Source organism: Kogia breviceps, chromosome 4 (assembly GCF_026419965.1).
Source record: "Kogia breviceps isolate mKogBre1 chromosome 4, mKogBre1 haplotype 1, whole genome shotgun sequence".
Classification (NCBI taxonomy): Eukaryota; Metazoa; Chordata; class Mammalia; order Artiodactyla; family Physeteridae; genus Kogia; species Kogia breviceps.
This window is the reverse complement of record NC_081313.1, coordinates 94,218,417-94,239,215: the sequence shown is the minus strand read 5'-3', so window position 1 is coordinate 94,239,215 and position 20,799 is coordinate 94,218,417. Positions and strand designations below refer to the sequence as shown.

General features: G+C 35.1%; 2 protein-coding genes across 4 annotated transcripts in view; both read left to right on the top strand.

Annotated features, from left to right (window-relative positions):
- Positions 1 to 14,461, top strand: part of CCDC112 (coiled-coil domain containing 112) — a 30,710-nt gene extending 16,249 nt beyond the window's left edge. For 2 of the 3 annotated variants that reach the window (XM_059061885.2, XM_067033361.1), the window contains 8 exons: positions 1,741 to 1,862; positions 4,677 to 4,766; positions 6,805 to 6,880; positions 7,268 to 7,658; positions 10,764 to 11,177; positions 12,617 to 12,712; positions 13,405 to 13,523; positions 13,732 to 14,461. In XM_059061885.2, the coding sequence (XP_058917868.1) occupies positions 1,741 to 1,862; positions 4,677 to 4,766; positions 6,805 to 6,880; positions 7,268 to 7,658; positions 10,764 to 11,177; positions 12,617 to 12,712; positions 13,405 to 13,523; positions 13,732 to 13,762 (1,339 nt within the window). In that variant the 3' untranslated portion in view covers positions 13,763 to 14,461. The remainder of the gene's footprint in view (positions 1 to 1,740; positions 1,863 to 4,676; positions 4,767 to 6,804; positions 6,881 to 7,267; positions 7,659 to 10,763; positions 11,178 to 12,616; positions 12,713 to 13,404; positions 13,524 to 13,731) is intronic. The other variant, XM_067033360.1, reaches the window with a different exon arrangement.
- A 2,713-nt stretch (positions 14,462 to 17,174) lies between these two features.
- PGGT1B (protein geranylgeranyltransferase type I subunit beta) overlaps positions 17,175 to 20,799 on the top strand; it is a 67,082-nt gene continuing 63,457 nt past the window's right edge. Inside the window, exon 1 of the mRNA XM_059061886.2 lies at positions 17,175 to 17,339. Coding sequence (XP_058917869.1) covers positions 17,200 to 17,339 — 140 coding nt within the window. The 5' untranslated portion in view covers positions 17,175 to 17,199. The remainder of the gene's footprint in view (positions 17,340 to 20,799) is intronic.

The window sequence follows — 20,799 nt, the reverse complement described above, 5'->3', positions numbered from 1 at the left end:
CTGTATGAGTGTACCATCATTTATTTAACCTGCCCCTTAGTAATAGACATTTAGGTTATAGTAAATCTTATGTTATAACAAATAATGCTGAATTAATTGCAGTTTCCACATAGGTTCACATTATTTTGCACATGTGTGAGTGTATCTTTAGGAACAATTCCTAGAAGTAGAAATGCTGGGTCAAAGATATATGAATTTGCAAATGTGATGAATATTGCTAAATTGTCCTCCATAGGCAATTTATGATTTCACCAACAATATATGAGAGGACCCATTTCATCACAGTTTTATCATCAGAATATATTATTTAAAGTTGTGATTTTTTCCCCTAGTCTGATAGGTATACAGTGTTACTATGGTATAGTTTTAATATTCATTTCTCATGTTATGAGTGAGGTTGAACACCTTTTCATATGTTTGGCCATTTGTCTCCATTATTATGCTTTGAATGTCTTTATAGGTTAATATTTCTAATCCAGGAATATCAAAACATAACTTTCTTACTGTCATCTCATGTCCTGTGTCCATGACAGACATTTCTATTTGATCATAGTAACTTCCCCCACCCCAACCAGAGACTACATGGGCTGGGGTCCTCAGTGCAGGACTCCAGTAGCCACCCTCAATCTGTTAGAGTTGACCTGCAGACTGACATCTATTTGATGTCTCTGTTCTACCCCTTCCTTCCTTTCCCAACATACGTGCAAGTTATGACCTCCTCAGTCTTTGGAGCAGCCAGGTAGGGCCTGTGACATTCTCATCTGTTTACCCCAGTATGCCTTATGAATATTAAATTTTTCTCTATGTGTGGCAAGTGAAAAAGAATGGGAAACTCTACCTTAGATAGTTGCCCCTCGGGTTATATGAAATTAAGTCAGTGGCCAGAGATACTCCACCACTCATTAACTTCAGGATTAATGGAGAAGTAGTCATATTAATTTCCACCTTGTGGGAGAAAGAAAACAGGTGTTGAGAAAGTAAATTTCTTTGTCCAACTAAAAAAAGTTTCATGATGGTAATTGTTTTGTTTTACCCCAGGGTTCAAGCTAACATTAAAAGTCCTACCTACCAATAAGTAGATGGACTAAAGCCAAGGAGCAAGGATGAGACGAAGGAAGCTTTGAAGTAAATGTAGACAGTATCCCTTAAATATATGAAAATTCCTAGACTGTTTGCCTTTTGAAGTTTTAGTTTTACTAATATTAATAACTTGCATTTCCATAGTGCATTTTACTGTATAAAGATCCCTCACATATATTATCTCATACAATATTAATCACAGCCCTGTTGGGTAGTGGTGAGTTGTTATTATTCACTTTTTAGTGATGAGGATGTTCATGCCTGGAGAGGGTAAATGTGTTGGCTCCTGCTACAATGTTAACAGTATCTCCTATTGAAAGCAGCCATCAGCAGTGGTGACAATTTTCAGCCCACGTTGAAATTCAGTTGGAATCAATAGCCAAAAGTTTATGTATTTTCAAAGCAAGTCTATGATTAAATTTTCTTAAATTAACATTTTGTAACATAAGTAACAATTCAAATTACTCTTGATTTTAGTTGAACTTAACAGTTTTCTAACTACTGTTTTGACTCCTTAGCCTTAGTGATCCAAGTAATTATATTTTGAATCCTCAGATAAATTAATCCAAATATAAAGTACAGATTGTAAGCATCTTCGTATTTTAAACAATTAAAAATATGCTTAAATCATATTTACACTATTTGTTTCTTTCCCTAAAGAGTTATTAACATAGAAAAAGATAAACACAATCATTTCTACAACCAAAAAAGTGACTTCAGAATTGAACATAGTATGCTGGAAGAATTGGAAAATAAATTGATTAACAGCCGGAAAACAGACAGTAAGTTGAGTTCATAATGAACAAAACCTGAGATATAAAGTTATAGTTTTGCCCTGTGCTTTGTCTTTGTTCGTTGACTGTGTTATTTTCTCTATCAAGATACTTTCTAGCTGGTAATGAATTTATCTTTTAGGGATATGTATTTATTTTTTCGGGTCACTATTTAGTTATTCTGACTGGATTGTTTTCTGTGTATATTTCTTTAATTTTAATAGGAAAAACAGGGTTTTGTTTTCTGGTTGTCAAAACAATTAATGCTATTACATTTTTTTTAAGTAAAGGGAAATTGATTTCTGGGCTGTCTGATCTTAGCTCATCACCATGATCTTACTGACTGAGCCCCGGACTAAGTAAGCATCAACAGACTCAGAACCTGTACTTAGTGGTATGAAGTGGTTAAGTCACATAATTGCTTAAACTGAAGTTTACTTGTTTGTGATATAAAACCTACCATTTCTACCATAGTAGAGCTGTCTGTGCATCTGATGAAATAATATATAAGAAAGTGTCTTAGAGGTTATATAGTGAATATGTTCTGTTGTTTGTTATGAATGTTAATCATTGTTAACAGCGTACTAAATGTTGGCCTTAAAAAAGAATTCTACAATCCTTTGTTTCCTTGTAGAGTAGATTTTATATGCTGCAAAGTCCTTATGTTATAATAATAAAAACATCTTAGCTTTGATTAAAGGAAAAATAGTGGTTATCAACCCACTAAGCTTTATAAAATATTAAAACTTATTATATAGAGATTATACTGCTCATGGGACTCCCTTATAGTCAATTAAAAGAATATTTTAATAAGTTTTTCCTTTCAGAATGTAAGATTGCACTATTTTTAAAAGTCATCTTTTGTGAGATAGTGGCAAGAATCATTCTCCCTCTTGTGTTGGAATGATAAGACCTAACATAAATGCCAAATCTCCAGTTCTCCTCTTTGATTCATAAAGGAATCTAAACATCCCTTGTTTAATATTTCTTAATGTCCCTCAGTTCTTTTACAGACAACAGCAAGGCTGATCTTTCTGTCTCTCAGTCATGCCATTAAGTAGAGTGTCTCCATTCTGTGCATTTTAAATTATTTGATTTTCCCTCTTTTAAGGCAACTTTAGTTTTATCATTTTATTTCTCTTCTACAATTTTGCCTCTCTTTATTCACACTTTGTGTTTATCTTATCTAGGAGAAAAAGGAATGCACTGTGTTAGTATAAGCATATAGAAATTTCCCCTTCACATATTACAGCTCAGGAGTACTAAATACATATTCCTTACATCAAATATCATGCCACAATTTTAGCCTGAATTTATGTAATATTGTACTTGAATGATTTGCCTACAGTGCAGAATGTCAGTTCCGAATGAATTAATAAAAGATCATTTGCCCGCACTTCCCTGGTGGTTAAGAATCTGCCTGCCTGTGCAGGAGACACGGGTTTGAGCCCTGGTCTGGGAAGATCCTGCATGCCGTGGAGCAACTGAGCCTGTGCGCCACAACTACTGAGCCCGTGCTCTGGAACCCGTAAGCCACGACTGCCGAAGCCTGCACACAGCAAAGAAGACCCAACGCAGCCAAAAAAATAAATAAAGTAATTAAAAAAATAAAAAGATCATTTGCCCTATAGTGGTATCACTGTAGCTGATCAAACTATGGCAAAAATAAAACAACAAAAAACACTTTCCTGATTACTAGGGAAGTTTCTTGACCTAAAGTTTCAACAGTAAGACTCTATAAAATACATTGGATAAAGATTCTACTTTTATGGAACGCTTGAATTTTAATAAAAAGTAGAACAAGCCAAGTCACATACACATATTTGAGGTTTCTTTTGAATCTTAGCACTGGTTTCAGGCCTAAAGGTAAATTTAAAAAAAAATAATTGCTTTTAAGGACTTTTGAACAGAGCCTTTTGGTGCCTCATGTTCATTTGTGGAAAAGTTGCAAAAAAATAAGGGGGGTGAATAAGTAAAATGCCCAAAGATGATAAAATATTACGATTATATGAATATGTATATGAATGTGAATATTTGACTTTAGCCTAATAATTTAAGTGAATATTAAAGTAAGATTACAACTTCAGAAAGAAAATATGAAAGAAGAATCCAGTTTTCCTGCTGCTGATACAGAACATCTGAAAATGGCTTTGAGACCCTCTTCTGTTCTTTAGGCTTTTATTGTGGGCCTAGCACTTTACTTCAGACTGGTCCTTTGGCTGAGCTTGGCAACCTGTAGCATACATACCAGTAAATGGCATCTGAGACATCTCCTCAAGGCCATGACTGTGATACCAGTGGGTATCACCAGCCCCATCTTAGAGGATGTGTTTAGATGAAGTTAATTCTCACTAGGAAGTTTGTCAGTATTCATAGAATTAATATTGGTTAGACAGTTTTAATATTCCAACAATAGTTGAGGTCAAAATCTATGTCCATAAATTATAACAAATTAAAAGAAAAAGAAAAAAAAACTGTTAAAGAACAAAACATGACTAAACCTATGCTACTGATCCATGTATTTGAGTGTCCAATAACTCAGTCTCTAGAGTTTAAAAAAATATTTCCAAGGACATTTCCTTGGCACAGGTTATAGTAAGATTTAGCCTATTGTGCTTAAAACATTAGAGGAAATTGAGAGATGCTTTAGTTAGAGCAAGAGTTTGTTCAGGCTGTTTTGACATTTATAAATAACCATCTTTTGTTCATTATTTAATTGCTCTTCACTATCATTTATTAAATGGTGGTGATCAGTCTTGTGTGAAGAATCCTGAACCACATTTGTCATAGAGTTATTTTAAAGTACATACTTCTACCTTACAGGAGTAAAAATCCAGCAACAATTGGCCAAAATACACAACAATGTAAAGAAACTTCAGCATCAGTTAAAAGATGTGAGGCCTACACCTGATTGTAAGTAAATTTAGATTTTATATCTTTTTCTTATGTATTAGTTTTTTCTTTTGTTCATTAGAAAAGTTTATACTTTTCTAGTAAGAATTTTTCTATTTGGCATTAATGGAGGAGCTAAGCCCTACTTTTTGGTTAGGGATTAATAAGGATACATCAGAAAACTGTAATATCTGGTGTTTATGTATTGTTTTATCTTTAAAATGCTATCAAACCCTTACAAATTATGAAGTAGACAGAACAGATAATAGTGTCACATACAGGATGAAGAATCTGTGGTATGCAAAGATTCAGATTCAGCTGATGAAGAGGAAAAAAAGACTGATTTCTTGATTCTTAGCCTAGTGTTTTCCCATCATTTGCTTTTTGAAATTATTGCCTTTCAGAGGCATTTCAAATACCCAAGGGAATGGCTAAGTAGTATTGGGGCAAATTCTAGTCATTTGTGAAATACAAAATTGTATCCTTACCTCTTTGCTTAAGCCAACATTCATTCCTGAGAGATCAAAGCAATACAGTAAAATGCTCAAGATGTATGGACTTAAGAATCAGACACATGTTGGGTCAAATCCTTGAGCTATCAGTTAAGTGATTTTAGGCAAGTTACCTGATCTCTTTGAGCTTTCATTTACTTAGCTCTAAAATGGAGAAAATCATAAAACCTAACTCATAGAGTTGTTGCAGGAATGAAGTGAGACAATGCACATAAAGCATTTATGCACTGCTTATAACATAGTAAGCAATAAAAAATAGTAAATATAAATATAATTATTATTCATTAATACATGAAACCATTAAAATATTAGAAAGGAACATGGGTTAATATTTTTATAATTGTAATTTATAAGAATGACAAAGATCAGAAACCATAAAGAAAAATGTGGACATAATTGACTATTAAAAAATACCTCAAACCCATAAGCAAAGTTGAAATACAAATTAGGAAAATATTAGCAGTATATATGTAACTTAAAAAGCTAATATCCGTAATGTGTAAAGAGTACCTACAAATTAGAGCAACAGAAAAATGGGCAAAGATTGTAAGTTGCGTATTATAGCAAAAGAAACACAAAACACATGTGAAAAAGTGTGCAGGCTTATTACTTATTATAAAAATATCAATTAAATCAATGACAATAAATTTTTGGTTATTTTGGAACTGGCTAGAATTACGTGGGAAGGAACACTCTCAAGAACTGTAAAGAGATAGAGCCTCTTTGAAGGACAGTGTGACAGTATTTAGCATACTGTAAAGTGGGCATACTTTTTTGATTTAGCATTTAAGGTTATCAGTTATGCTCTAAAAGTATTTATTTGAGGGGGCAGGGATAGACTGAGAGTTTGGGATTGGCATGTACACACTGCTATGTTTTAAATAGATAGCCAACAAGGACCTACTGTATAGCACAGGGAACTCTGCTCGATATTCTATAATAACCTAAATGGGAAAAGAATTTGAGAAAGAATAGATATGTGTATATGTATAACTGAATCACCTTGCTGTACACCTGAAACTAGCACAACATTGTTAATCAACTATACTCTGATATAAAATAAAAATTAAAAATAAAATAAAAATATTTATTTGAGCATGCAAAAATATGTATGCAAAGATAGTTACTACAGCATTGCATCTATTTAAAGGTTCATCAGTTGGAGAATTAATTAAATGAATTAGGGTAGCATTAGACAATGAAATACCATGTAGCCATAAAAAGAATGAAGTAGCCATATGCATATTGATATGGAAAGTTAACTAAACATTTTGTTAAAGAAAAAGTGCATGTCACAAAAAATATATGTGGTATAAAACATTTTTTTGGAAAAAATGGTATTTAAGATATGTGCATAGGAAAATATCTAATCAAAAAACTGCAATCATAAAAATTCACTTTTTAAAAACACATTTTTTCTTATCCTTTAGGCTAAGAAATGTTTTTAAATTAATTTAAAACATTAAATTTTCTTCCTAATTTTTAATTCTTAGTCATAATAAAATATGACATAACATAATTTTTCCTTTTTTTTTTTTTTTTTACAGTTGTTGAAAAGCTCAGAGAAATGATGGAAGAAATTGAAAATGCAATTAACACTTTTAAGGAAGAGCAGAGGTTGATGTATGTTTTAAATACATTTTAATATACAATTATCTTTTTTTCAACAGCCCTTTACTAGGTTGTATGTAAACTATTTTATTGTTATGTATTTAATACTAGTCTTACACAAAGGCAATATAAAACCTCTTTTGCGTTAGGTTTTAGACTGCTTTTCATGTTTGAAGTGAATTTTTATTTATATTTGGACACTATAAAATCTCAAATAAGAATTTGAAAGATTGTTTTCTCTCTGAGGAAAGTCTTAAGGCTTAGATTTATAAATGTTAATAATGTAAAGTGGAGAAATGACATCAAAAGAGTTGGGAATAATAAAATTTGAAGAACAATGAAGGGTTAATATGGATTGGTTTGTATCTTATTTTTCAAACTTTATTTTTAAAATTTTAGCTATGAAGAGCTTATTAAAGAAGAGAAAACAACTAATAATGAGTTGTGTGCCATATCAAGAAAAATTGACACATGGGCTTTGGATAATTCAGAAACAGAGAAAGTTTTCAGAGCAATGTCGAGCAAAGTTCCTGTAGACAAAGTAACACCAAGTACTCTTCCAGAAGAAGTGGTAGAGTTTGAAAAATTCCTTCAGCAAGCAGGAGGGCGACAAGGGGGCTGGGATGATTATGATCACCAGAACTTTGTAAAGGTGAGAAACAAGCATAAAGGGAAGCCAGCATTTATGGGAGAAGTTCTTGAACACCTTCCTGGAAGAACACAGGATGAAGTTCAACAGCATGAGAAATGGTATCAAAAATTTCTGGCCCTAGAAGAAAGGAAAAAAGAGGTAATAACAATTATAATAGCTATTATTTGTTGTATATTTTTGTGTTCTAGGACTGTGCTGAACTCTTTAACATGTATTATTAACTTTACAACAACCCCAAGAGGTATGTTACAGTTTTTCCCCCCATCTTATAGAGGGTGAAACTGAGGCATTGAGAAGTGAAGTCATTTTAGTGGAAATATAGTTGGACATCCTCAACATCCAGCATATCTACTCCAGTAAATAATACAGTGGGTCAGAAAACGTCTGACAGTGGCAACACCCTCTGTGTCCACTAGAAGTGTGGGAAATGCAGATTTACCCAGGCTTTTGATAAGAGTCATCTTACCAGCAAAGGCCACATTATTTTCAACAGAAAATAAAGAGGCAGTAGAAAGAAAACTCTTTGACTCAAAAGTTTCTTTTAGTTTTGGCACTTCAGCCTCATTGTTTATTTTAAAAGATTCAAAATTTTGGCAACTCCAGAGTAAAGGGGTAACTCTTAATTGCAGCAAATACCTAAAAAGTTCCATTTTCACAAAAATATTATTCTGGCTCTGGTTTAGATCAGGATTTCTCAACATTGGCATTGTTGACCATTTGGGCTAGATAATTCTTTGCTCTGGGGGCTGTCCTGTGCATTGTAGGATGGTTAGCAGCATTCTTGACCTCCACCCATTAGATGCTGGTACCACCCCCTGAATTGTGATTATCAAAAATATTTCCAGACATTACCAGATGTCCCCTGGAGGGTAAAAATTGCCCCTGGTTAAGAACCATGGGTTTAGATAGTCTAAGTCTGAGTCACTTTTTTGTAGACTTCAGCTAGATAAACTTTAACTCGATTGGTTTAACAAGAAAGGTATGACAATTAAACAAACAACATACCTAAGGAGCATTAAAGAAATATTTGATTCTATGTGCAGTGTAAAGTTTTAGAAGAAATAGCTGGCATTTGTGTTGTTGCAGTTGTTTCTGTCCAAAATAAGTTGAATGTTCCTAAGGTTGAGACTTGAAACTTTAAGAAAAACTTTGAAACATAAGTCATTTTTTAAAACTCACAATAACAAGCAATTGAGAATTATTTGGGATTTTTTTCTCCAGGATACTGAAAACTTGAGGTCCGCAGGCCAGAAAAGTGGTCTGTGGACCAGCAAAGTCAGCATCACCTGGGAACTTGTTAGAATTTAGCATGCCCCAACCCCAGACCTAATCTCAACTCTGGGGGCAGGGCCCCAAAATCTGTGTTTAAAAAGTACTCTAGGTTATTCTGTTAACAAGCTAAAGTTTGAGAACCACCTCTCTAGGGAAAAGGAACAGACACAGTGCTTCTTGTAATGAAGGTAAACCACCTGGATTCTGGCTTTCTCTTCTTATTCCCAGCCACTGTTTCCTGATTTCTGATCATTGAGTGGATGTAGGGGTGAGGTAAGAGGGGGTGTGAAAGTGGAGGTGTCATTTACTGAAGTAGGACATGGTGGAAGAGAATAGGGAAGTTTGGGGGTACAGCATCAGGAATGCAGTTTCAAATCTGTTGAGTTTAAAATGTTGAGTAGGAAATTTACCATTTTTATCTCCCACTTCCTTTAATATATCCTGTGTTTTGCCTAAATGAACATACTTATTTTCAGACATTCCATGAACTTTCTGGCCCAACTACCCTTGCTTATCTTGTTCTCACTTTTTGGAACCTCCTTTTCTTCCCCCTTCCACTATCAACCTACCCAAATCTGCCCAGGTCAGATGCTGCTTCCTTTCTGCCCACTCAAACATAAATAGTCCACTCAGAATTTCACTAGTACTAGTTTATATGTCTTGTGTGATGTGCGATGGCACATTCTGTATTCTAGTATTTATGTACATATCTCACCTCAAGCAATGCTGCTCAAACTTGGTGCAGGGACTGGATGTTAGTTTGTAAACTATTCTGGTCTTCAGTGAGTTATCATGGTCTCATGAGAATCAGCTACCCAGTAAGCACACTATTTAGTTCAGGTGACTGTTTTTTCATAGAAAACCTTCTCATTGAGGAAGCAGTACACTGATTTACATTCTGGCATGAATTCCTGATATTGTTGTGGACCAGTACTTTGAGTAGCACTATACTAGATGGCATTTGGTATTGTTTTAATCATCTGTGGTTCCCGTCACATTGTCTTGCATATAGTACACATAGCATAAGGATTTATTTAATGAAAATGAATGATATACCATAAGGAAAGATGAGGAAATGATTTCCCAACTTGAGGGGAAAGTAATTCAGTGGATGTTTCCTTTATGGCATACAGAAGGCTGCTAGAATTTTAAATAATCTTTACATACCCATATATAAAGATCTGAAGCTATTTTACTTTTTTTTTTTTACACTTATGAAGCACTATGTGCCAGGCATTTACTCATTTAAACTTCACAACAACCCTATTTGAGAAGTGCTGCCTACCACTTACAGATGAGCAAAATGAGGACAGAGACATTTAGTGACTCGTCCAAGGTTACACCTAGTAAATGGCAAAACCAGGATTTGGGCCCAAATACCTGGCTTCAGAGCACATACTCTCAACTACCCCACTTTTAATTCCTCTTCTGATATTTGACCAGAGATAGGTCACTCAGAAAGGATTCTAAGCCTAGGAAGAGGATTTGGAAGCAGAAGTGAAATGATCAGAGGAAAGGGATGCTTCCCCTGAACACAAATGAAGGAGGTAAAGGGGAGGAGGATACTTCATGAGGTCTTGTCCTTGTGTACCTGGGGATTAAAAGAGGAAGAGAAAGGCCGATGGAATAGCCATTATTCAGTGTTTTAAAAGATACATTAAATTTTTTACAAACAGAAGTAGAAAAAACCTGCATTGGTTTAAAAAAACACTTTTAAAAACTAAGCAACTAGCATTCTGCATCACTATTCTAGAAAGAAAGATGGATTTGAGGTTGTATTTTAAAATGTTTTTGGTGGGAATTTTTCTGGCAGTCCAGTGGTTAGGACTCAGCTCTTTCACTGCCGGGGTCCAGGTTCGATCACTGGTTGGGGAACTAAGATCCCGCATGCTGCGCAGTGTGGCCAAATAAAAAAATAAAATGCTTTTGGCTATTAAAAATATTTTTTCTTGCTATGTTTTAACCATTTAGTCTATTCAGAATTGGAAAACCAAAAAGCAGCAAAAAAAGGAGGAAATTTTCAAGTTAAAGGAAAAAGCAGAGAACATACCAATGCTTTTTCACAATAAACAGGAAGATAATCAAAAGCAAAAAGAAGAACAAAGAAAGAAGCAGAAATTGGCAGTTGAAGCTTGGAAAAAACAGAAAAGTATAGAAATGTCAATGAAATACGCTTCCCAGTTAAAAGAAGAGGAAGAGAAGGAGAAAAAGCAGCAGAAAGAACGTCAACGCCAATGTAAACTAAAATTGCTGCTAGAAACTTATACCCAGCAGAAGAAAGAACAGGAAGAATTTTTGAGACTTGAAAAGGAGATTAGGGAAAAGACAGAAAAGGCAGAAAAAAGAAAAACCGCTGCTGATGAAATTTCCAGGTTTCAAGAAAGAGTGAGTATATACATTTCCTAAATAATTTTTCAGTGATACACATGGCGGTATTACTTCCAGGTTCAGTTCAGCAAAAATTAATTGAATCCTTCTTATTATATCTGGCCTGGACCTAGCATTAGTACACCAAACTAGGTGGGCCACGCTCCTTGCTTTCTAGTAGATTATAGTCTACTGGGAAAGACTGGTATGCAAATAGAGGACTTCAGTATAATATGGTAAACAGTGTGGTGATTGAGGTGTGGACAGAGAACTTTTGGAGATGGATGTGCAAGGAGGAAAGCTTACCATAACTGTGAGTGTGAGACAGAAGGTGATACTTGAGTTGAGTCTTGGAAGAGAGGAAAGGGGAGATCTTTCTTAGTAGAGTGAAACATGAATGGGCAGCTTGGAGGAGTGTGACAGAGTAGTTTGTGGGGGAAACTGTAAACACTTCAGTATTTTTAGGGCATCAACTGGGAGATGGGTACCAGCCAGAGACAAGGCTGGTAGCCACAGGCCAGGCCATGAATGTCTTGTTTTCTCTGCCAAACTAGCTGGCTTTTCCCCATAGGTGATTTGCTTACTAGTTCACTGTCCATCTCCCTACCATGATGTAAGCTCCATGAAGGCAGAGGTTTTGCCCTTTTTGTTCATCCTTTACCCTAGGGTCCAGCACATTATAGATACTCAACATATACTTAAAGGAATCAAGGTTATTGCTGAGAGGGAGGATTATAGGTAATTTTAAACAAATGTATATAAGAAAAATCCTGATCAAAGAAAGAAGTTGCAATCTTATTATCAGACAGGGTGGAATTCAGTCCAAATGTATTAAAAAAGACAAGGAAGGGTACTTTAAAATGAAAAAGAGTACAAATGAGAGGTAAGTGTTATGAATTGTTATATGCATCAGAATACATAGGAACAACACTCATAAAAGCAAAAAATAAGGGAAATACAAAGAAAAATAATAGAAAAAAACCACATTACTAGTGGGATTTCTTTTGGTTCATATATAAAAATATCCCTAAATAACAAAAGATCCACTCCCCCAAAAGGCAAGCAGATCACATAATTAAAGGCTTAGGAAAAAAAAGAAAACCTGTTATACAGAAAATATATGAGAGGTCTAAAACCAGACATATCTGTATTGAGAAGTGAAAATAGGCTAACTCACCCATTAAAAGAAAGGAAGTTTTAGACTGAGCCATAAAATAAAACAAGAAACACCTAAAAGAAGGTGATTCAGAAAGGATGTGCATGTATTACATTTATATTCAGAAAATAAAGCTCTTAGCTTTTTTTGGAAAAAGTTGATATTAAAGGAGTATTGCTACTTAAGGTAATTTAATTTTACTTTAAAACTTTATTGAAGTTTACTTTAATAAACTTTGAAACAAATTCTAGCTAATTTTAATTTCTTAATGTTATCTTTTTTGTTGGTATATGTCATTTAGGATTTACATAAACTTGAATTGAAAATTCTAGATAGACAATCGAAGGAAGATGAAAAGGCAGAAAAACAAAGAAAACTGGCAAAATTAAAAGAAAAGGTACTCAGTACTGAGATTAATTTATTTCTATTGTTATTATCCTAATTCATTGATTTCTAAGGGTACAAACATAAAATCCATTTTCTTTTTATCCATCTCCTTTATTTCACACTTATTTATTTACATATTACAAAAAATAACTTGGTACAACTTAAGCAGCTGTTGTTTGAATTCTATCATTTCACATTATAAGCACCTCATTTTCTTTTACCCTAAATTCCTTCTCTCTTCCTACTCATCATTCTTTTCTTCATTCTTCCTATATGAACCTATATTTTAGACCTATAGCAGCTATGAGCATTGTTTAATTTCATTGGTGATAAAGATACTGGTGACTCTCATGGATAAAACAAAGGACTTACTGGTGTTTATTTATCTTAAATTTATTGTCTGGCTATATCACTATCATACTTTGCTGCTTTACATTTCCCTCATGATAGAAATAGGAAAAAATACAACAACAGTGGAAGTAGAATAAAATCCTAAATTAACACTTTATTAATAGATTGATATAATCCAAATTTTATTTTAGCTATACGAGCACAATTATAAGTTTACTGAAACCGTTTTATTTCTGTCTAGCGAATATCAAGTATTTTCCTTAAAACTGCTTTCTGTTACTAAGGATTTTACAAGTACAAACTTAATAGTTCATATAAATTAACTGGCACTCATTTTACTTCTGATTACAGGTTGAAAACAACATTAGTAGAGATCCCTCTAGACTTCACAAACCTACCAAAGGTTGGGAAGAACGGACCAAAAAGATAGGACCAACAGGCTCTGGGCCACTTCTACATATCCCACATAGGTAAAAAGGAGTTAGAATGGGTGTTCACTCTATAATAATTTAATAAACTGCATATAAATTGTATACATTTTATGCAGTTTATGTGTGTATATTGTATTTTATAATAAAAAGTTGATAAATCTATATACTTTTTAAAAGTTAACATTTAAACAGGACTTTTAAAAAATATCCTATATATTTGTAATTGCTCTTTTCTTCTTCTCCTTAGGGCTATTCCAACCTGGAGACAAGGAGTTTAGAAAAGAATATGGGATAATGAAATTGGCTTTCAGTTGATGAGAATGTTAGCATATTCCATTATAGGAGAGAGTAACTAACTGTGTTCTTGAAATATTACTAGCCTAGTCAGATTGATTATTGTGTTGCATGTAAATTGGCAGGTATTAAGTTCCAAGAGGCATTGTCATTAGTATTTCCTGTTTATACTAAGAGGGTAATTAATGTATAAGTTGGCCTATTATTGATGTAAAAGTTCCTTGAATAAGTCTATGTTAGAAACAGTATTTCATTTAAATACTTAGAACACTTGAAAGATACTTTGTTTTTGTCACAGCATAGCAAAATAAATTGAGACAATCATAGAGTAACATTTTTAAACCAAAATTGTAAGATTTATAACTTGGAGCTAAATTAGCTTGAGTAACAAAAATGTAAAGTTTGTTTTTTTTGAGTTATGAAATAAGTTGGTACTTTTTCTAAGTTTAACAAATTGGTAATTTGTCAGTTACTACATTTTTGTGTACCAAATATTTTGTATTTGTTTGAAGCATGCTTTGTTTTATATAGAGAATATTTATTTTAAAAATATGCCTCTCATCTCATATATACCCTATTATTTATATTATTGATATTTAATCTTTTTGGTTTCCTTTAGCTATTCCAAATCTCCTTTCAGCCTTTCTGGACTCCACACATTTATAAAATTTTGTGTCTTTCACATCTTCTTGGCTGATGCAGTTTTCTTTTCTGCTTTGTTTGCCTCAAAATATGAAAATCTTCTGTTTTGAAACATCATCTGAAATAAGCTGGCTTTAGAATACTATGATTTCTCTTAGTGGTATTTAAAATGTTTTAAAATTACTAGACTAATATATTTGGACAAAAGAGTTAATTTTAAAATTTCCAAACTTTTGTAAATGAAAATGCAATTTAACTTAATTTGACTCAACTTTTCATATTAAAAAATCTTAGTTCCTAATTTTAATTAGTTCCCATCTTATAGGAAAGGCATCATATACATAATAAGTATAGAAACTCATTTCTTATAACTTTTATATTAGAGTATTTTTAATTGTAATTTTATACATTTAGGTCAAATGACTCAGAAATTTACTATGAGCAGTAGTCAAAACCTTTTCATATTTCAAAGTTAATATTCAAAGTAGATGGCCTCCAAATTTTGGAAACTGAATTCTGATTATACAATTATTGGTGCAAAATGAGAGAATTAATATAAAACATCCTTAATCAGGAATGCCCATTTTATTTATTGTACTTTTTCTCCTTAACTTTTTTTAAATGATTTGAGGCAGTTTAGAAATAAAACAAAGAACAGGACAAGGGAATTTAAAAACAGAATTGAACAGTGACAAGATACAGAAAAGTAAAGGTTTCTTATACATTACTTTCTAACGTGTTGCTTTTTGTTGTACACAAATACAGCTTTTAGTTTCCTGCATCTAAGGTAAGCTTACTGGGTGATATGGTTCTTACAGCTTTTTGTTTTATTTTATTTTAAATAAAAGTAAGTATGGAAGTATTTTGAAGAAACTAGTCCTTCTAACTGAATCCATTGATAAAATAAATGAGGAATTTATCATATGGATCCTTTGTATAAAGGACGTAGAATAAACGTAATTAATGTCTTCAGTTACAGGCTCATAGAAGAGATGTCATATAAACATTTCTTATACCAGATTAAAAAGTATATTAATAAGAAATTTAGAAAAAAACACTAAAGGAAAAAGGTTATAAAGCACCCATAATTCCACTACCCTAAGGTAATTTCTTCCAAAAGTACACCTACATATTTTAAATAGGTAGTCTTAGAATACATTTTAGATAATACACTGTAATCACTTAACATTACCTCACATATTTTTCTGTTTCTGTATAGTTCAAACATTATCATTTAATGGATAAATAGTATTCAATTTTATAGATACTCTATCATTCCTATACTTTGAAGACTTGTGCTATTTACACTTCTTTAATAATGTAGAGTGACATTTTATGTAGGGGGTTAGATTCTGTCACATGTATGTCAAAAATCTTGTATGGTCAGAATCACCCATGAAAAGGTGGGGGATTACTTACCTAGGAGGTATATTATCTCTCAATGAGTCCACCATAGAAGTATTTCCTGCAGATTTGGATCAGATTAGTGGTTCTTGGGCTGAGAATCAGATGAAATATTGGCTTCCCTTTAAGGGCCAGGTTGAATAGGATTGTCTTTCTGAGCTTATATAGAATGTGCATAATTGATTCTAGTAAGTTATATGTATGTGATGTAATTTCACTCTGAACATCTTCAGACATTTTGTGGTGTATATGTGTAAGTGAGAAAGATCTTCATTGTAATAATGGAGTGAAAACTCCTCTAAACTGGGCATATCTAAAGGGCAAGGACTGTTGGCCGCTGTATTTGTAGGGAAGCACCAAGGACAGCCCTCTGTGCCCCTACCTGGAAGTTGTTAATGCAATAGTTAAAGACATGCAGGAGTACCTGTGAATAATTAGTTACTAGTACCTAACATTATGCAAGGTGCTTTGGATTGGTGAATTAGGATAACTCCAGCCCACATGGTATGTTTTTAAAGAAATACATTTTCTAAGAAAGCTAACAATTGAAATTATACCCAAACTTCTATTAGTTGATTATAAAAACCAAGTTCAGGCCTGATCCTTGTGTGGATTTTTTCCCCCAACACTGAATCGTAAACTTTTAAAGGGAAGAATATATGGTTGAAGCAACTTAAATCCCTCTTTTTGAAGAAGAAAAAAAAAAGGTAGAAGCCTATGTTATTTCATTTTTTAGCAAATGCGTAGAGAACACGTTGTGCTTATTTTCCGTTGCAAATTGATCGTGTGTGTGCGCGTAGGCGCGCACGCAATTCCTGGCATTCTATAGGACTAGGAACGTCTCTGAACTTTTGTAACATCGATAATTATTTAATAAGCATTTTGTTATCCCCATAACCAAATAATTTGATTTGTAGATTGAGTTTCTCCATCCATTCAGCTTAAAACTGTGGTCTTCCAAAAATGAGTCTGTTGGCAAATTTATACTGGCCCATCTTCATGTTCTTTAGGGCCTTACTTTTCTCAAAGCGAACTTGAAGCTACTGACCTTGCACTTTCTCCCAAATATCCAAGATAAAAGTTCTGGAAGGATTTGTGGATTTGTGGGCTGAATTTTACAAGGCTTGAGAGGTGTTTCCAAACCTTTGGAGCTTAGAGTAGAAAAGGCGGGGTCGTGCGCTACCTACGGAGAAATAAGAGGGAGAAAGCGCAACGTAAGGCCTTCCGTTGACAGCGTGTAGCTTCAATCACGGAAGTGGGAAGCGGAGGGCGCACGTCCCCTCCCCACCCGACCCCCAGGTGTCGCCCCTTGGGTTTTCTTCGCGCCGCTAGCCAACTGCTTCCGGGTCGCGGCGGACGCCGTTTCCGTAGCAGCATGGCGGCCACGGAGGATGAGCGGCCGGCGGGGAGTGGAGAGGGAGAGCGGCTGGATTTCCTACGGGACCGGCACGTGCGGTTCTTCCAGCGCTGCCTCCAGGTCTTGCCGGAGCGCTACTCTTCGCTCGAGACCAGCAGGTAACTGGTGGCCACAGTCAGCGAGGCCGACACAGGGCCCGGCCCCCCGGAAAGGCGCTGCGGAGCCTGATGGCTAAGTGGGCGCCCGCTGAGGGCTGCGCCACCGCCCACCCGGCACTGCTTGCCCTCCCGGGCCGGGCTGCAGTCACCCTCGCTCCCACGAGCTACGGCGAGGGGGCTGGGGCGAGCTGTAAATCGAGGGCTTTTGGAATCTACAGGTTCCGCCCTTTTCACTTCTCAACCATTTTTCCGTCTCAACTTTGAGCTTCCTTTTTACCCCTGCTCCGAACCTGTGAGTCCCTTGGCCTGGCTTCCGAGTATAAACAGAAAAAGACAAAGGGTTTGTCATCGTATTTTACCTAAATAACCTCTCCAGTGCTTCCCTTTCGTCCATAAAGTCATTAATTCTTAATTGAATCCCTGTATGGTGTTCAGTGTATAGGAGCGGTAGGGAGCCGCTAAGGTTTGCGTAGATAAGAACTTTCCAGGAATCGTAAATCTAATGATAGGATTGGCGAAAGAGGTGCAGTGTTGCTGGAAGCAGCCTGTTAAAGTTTATTTGCAAGAGGCTAAGAAACTGTGAATTAGTCATTCAGAGTAAACGTCTGGGGATGAGAATAACGAAAGGAGGCGGCGATCTTTGCTTTGCACTGCTGTGTTTTGAAGTGAGACTTCCAAAGCTTCATGGGACTGGCTTGGAAGGGAGAGCCAATTTGTTTTGCTCTGATCTTTTCCGTATTTTCGTAACTGAATCTGTGGTGTATTTTGAGCACTTCAGTTTTGGAAGTTTTATAGATTACTTTCGCATACATGGTCAAGAAATATTTATTATTGTAGGCGCTGGAGGACAGCTGAACAAGACGTACCGGCAGTTTCAATAGGGCAGGATCCTAATCCGGATTTCTTTAGAGAGACCTTCCCTAATCACCCTTTCCAAAGGAGACTATTTCCAATCACCACCTAAAATTATATATTGATGATACCCTTCTTTCACACAGGATTGTAGACTTCATGAAGGCAGGATTTTTGTCTTTCTTGTTTACCTCTGCTGCCCTACCAGGGCTGCCCTGTCCAATTTTGGTAGCCACATTTGGATATTTATATTTGAATTAATTAAAATTAAATCAGATTAAAAATTCACTTCCTTTGTTTTCAGTAGATACCACTTTTCAAGTGCTCGGTCACCACATTGGCCTGTGGCTTTTGTTTCTATTTCAACGTTTATGTCATCTCAAAAAGTCCTACTGGACAGCATTGCACTAGAACCTTGACTAATATCTGGCATAAGAGAAGGCAATAAGTACATATTTGTTGAATAACTATTCCGAGCTGAGCCCTGAAGGATGAACAGATATTTGCTAAAGAAAGAGTGAAGCATCATTTATATTCCTTTCTCCATCCATGTATATTGATTGACTAGCAGAGCCCATACCTCGATCTAAATTAACATTTCCAAGACTCATTGATTGTAATAATATGGGATGTTTAGAAATATATTGATAAATCACATTTATATTTTATGAGGTTTAATTTTATGTGAATTTAAAGCATTTGAATTAAAAAAAATCCATCCTATTTTGACTTAAACAGTTGAACTTTGCTTGTAGCTATCACAGGTCTGTGGTTGCATTTTCAAAATGCTAGTGTGTTTGGTCTATATAAAATTCAGCAAGGACAAAATCATACAGATTAACGCATGTTGGCAGTAAACTGTAATCCTGCTCACAGCACAAATAAAACAGCAAAAATTGTCTGATTAAACAACTAACTTAACAAAAGATTTAATAACTTAGTATGATCTTAGGATTTACACCAGGGATTGTATGTTAGGTAATAGATATGTAATATCACAGTGCACTAGTTAAGATATATTAATTATATCCTTTTTATGCCTCATGTTTGTCACTTAAGTATATTTTATCAATTTGGGTTTTTTTAATGGCTCAATTCATAACCACATGCACATACTGGTTTTTGTGGTGATTTTTTTTAGCGTTTTTCAATTTTTCCCTTTCCTGATTCACATTCTTTACTTTCCTTAGTTTAGCATTAAGTCCTTTTGTGGTGTATGTGATCCATAATTGGCTTTAAGATGCTTATTAAGAAGCTCCAACTTTTTTTGTGTGTGTGGTACGCGGGCCTCTCACTGTTGTGGCATCTCCCGTTGCGGAGGTGCTCCGGACGCGCAGGCTCAGCGGCCATGGTTCACGGGCCTAGCTGCTCCGCGGCACGTGGGATATTCCCGGACCAGGGACGATCCCGTGTCCTCTGCATCGGCAGACGAGCTCTCAACCACTGCGCCACCAGGGAAGCCCAAGAAGCTCCAACTTTTTAAGCAAAGTTGACTGGTCACGAAATTTTTACTAATAGCAGAGTTTTAAGATAAAACAATGTATTAACTAAGTCATAATTCTTATCTAGTATTATAGTTCAATTCCACAAGGATTTATTGAGGGGCTACCATGTATCTGGGGATGGGGATAGGTATAAAGCAGTGATTCAGGTTTTCCTGTGTTCATTTCTTTTTACTCGTTGATGTGAAACAGCTGACTCCTAGGAAGGCTAATATTGAACTAGACATTTAGACCCTTATTTTCTGACCCACCATTTTGACAAAATTATTCTATTTCCCTGTTTCTTTTAGCCTGTTCAATAGAATAATTTTAATTTTTCTAATAGCAGTGGCTTTATGAAAATTAAAAAGTATACTGTTTGTTGATTCACTTGAGGTTTTTCTTTTATATTAACTTCTGAAAAGTGATGGTTACTAGTTAACTCAAGTGAATATAGACCTTGGGTTGTGAGCTTTGTCAGTTAACAGGTTTCTTTTCATGAGTGGTTTAGAGAGCTTTTTGGTTATGCAATATTGTTGTCATTTGTGTTTGGGCAGTGGGCATTAGAGTAGGCCTTTTTAAATTGAGGAGCAAAATATTGACCATTTTCTTTTATGTTATTTTTACAGACCCAACTCTTCTAGAGGAAGCGTTTAGATGATTTTTCGCCGCCCAAGACATTCACAATCTTTCTATTCTGGTTTCCTCCATATCCCCTCTGTATCCTGTGTTGTAACCACTTAGCTGCCTACCAGCCAGCAACTTCTCTGTCCTTTTGTTCTCTCCCTTATCTGAAGTATATCACAGTCTGGCAATGTGTCTCTCAAAGTGTGTTGGTGAGGGAGGCTTTTAATCAGTGATAACAGAGTACTTATAAAAATACACATACCTGAGCCCCTCCCCAGATCTACTGCATTGGACTTTCTGTATGGGCCTGGGAGTCTAGCTTTATAATAAGCATCCCAGGTAGTTCTGATGCACACTAAAGTTTGAGACGGTTTGCCTAATAGGAGAAACAAAAGTACAAACAGATTATTTAATACAACAGTGCTTCCCAGCTCTAATGTGCATATGAATCACCTGAGGATCTTGTTAAAATGCGGGTTCTCATTGCGTAGGTCTGGGTG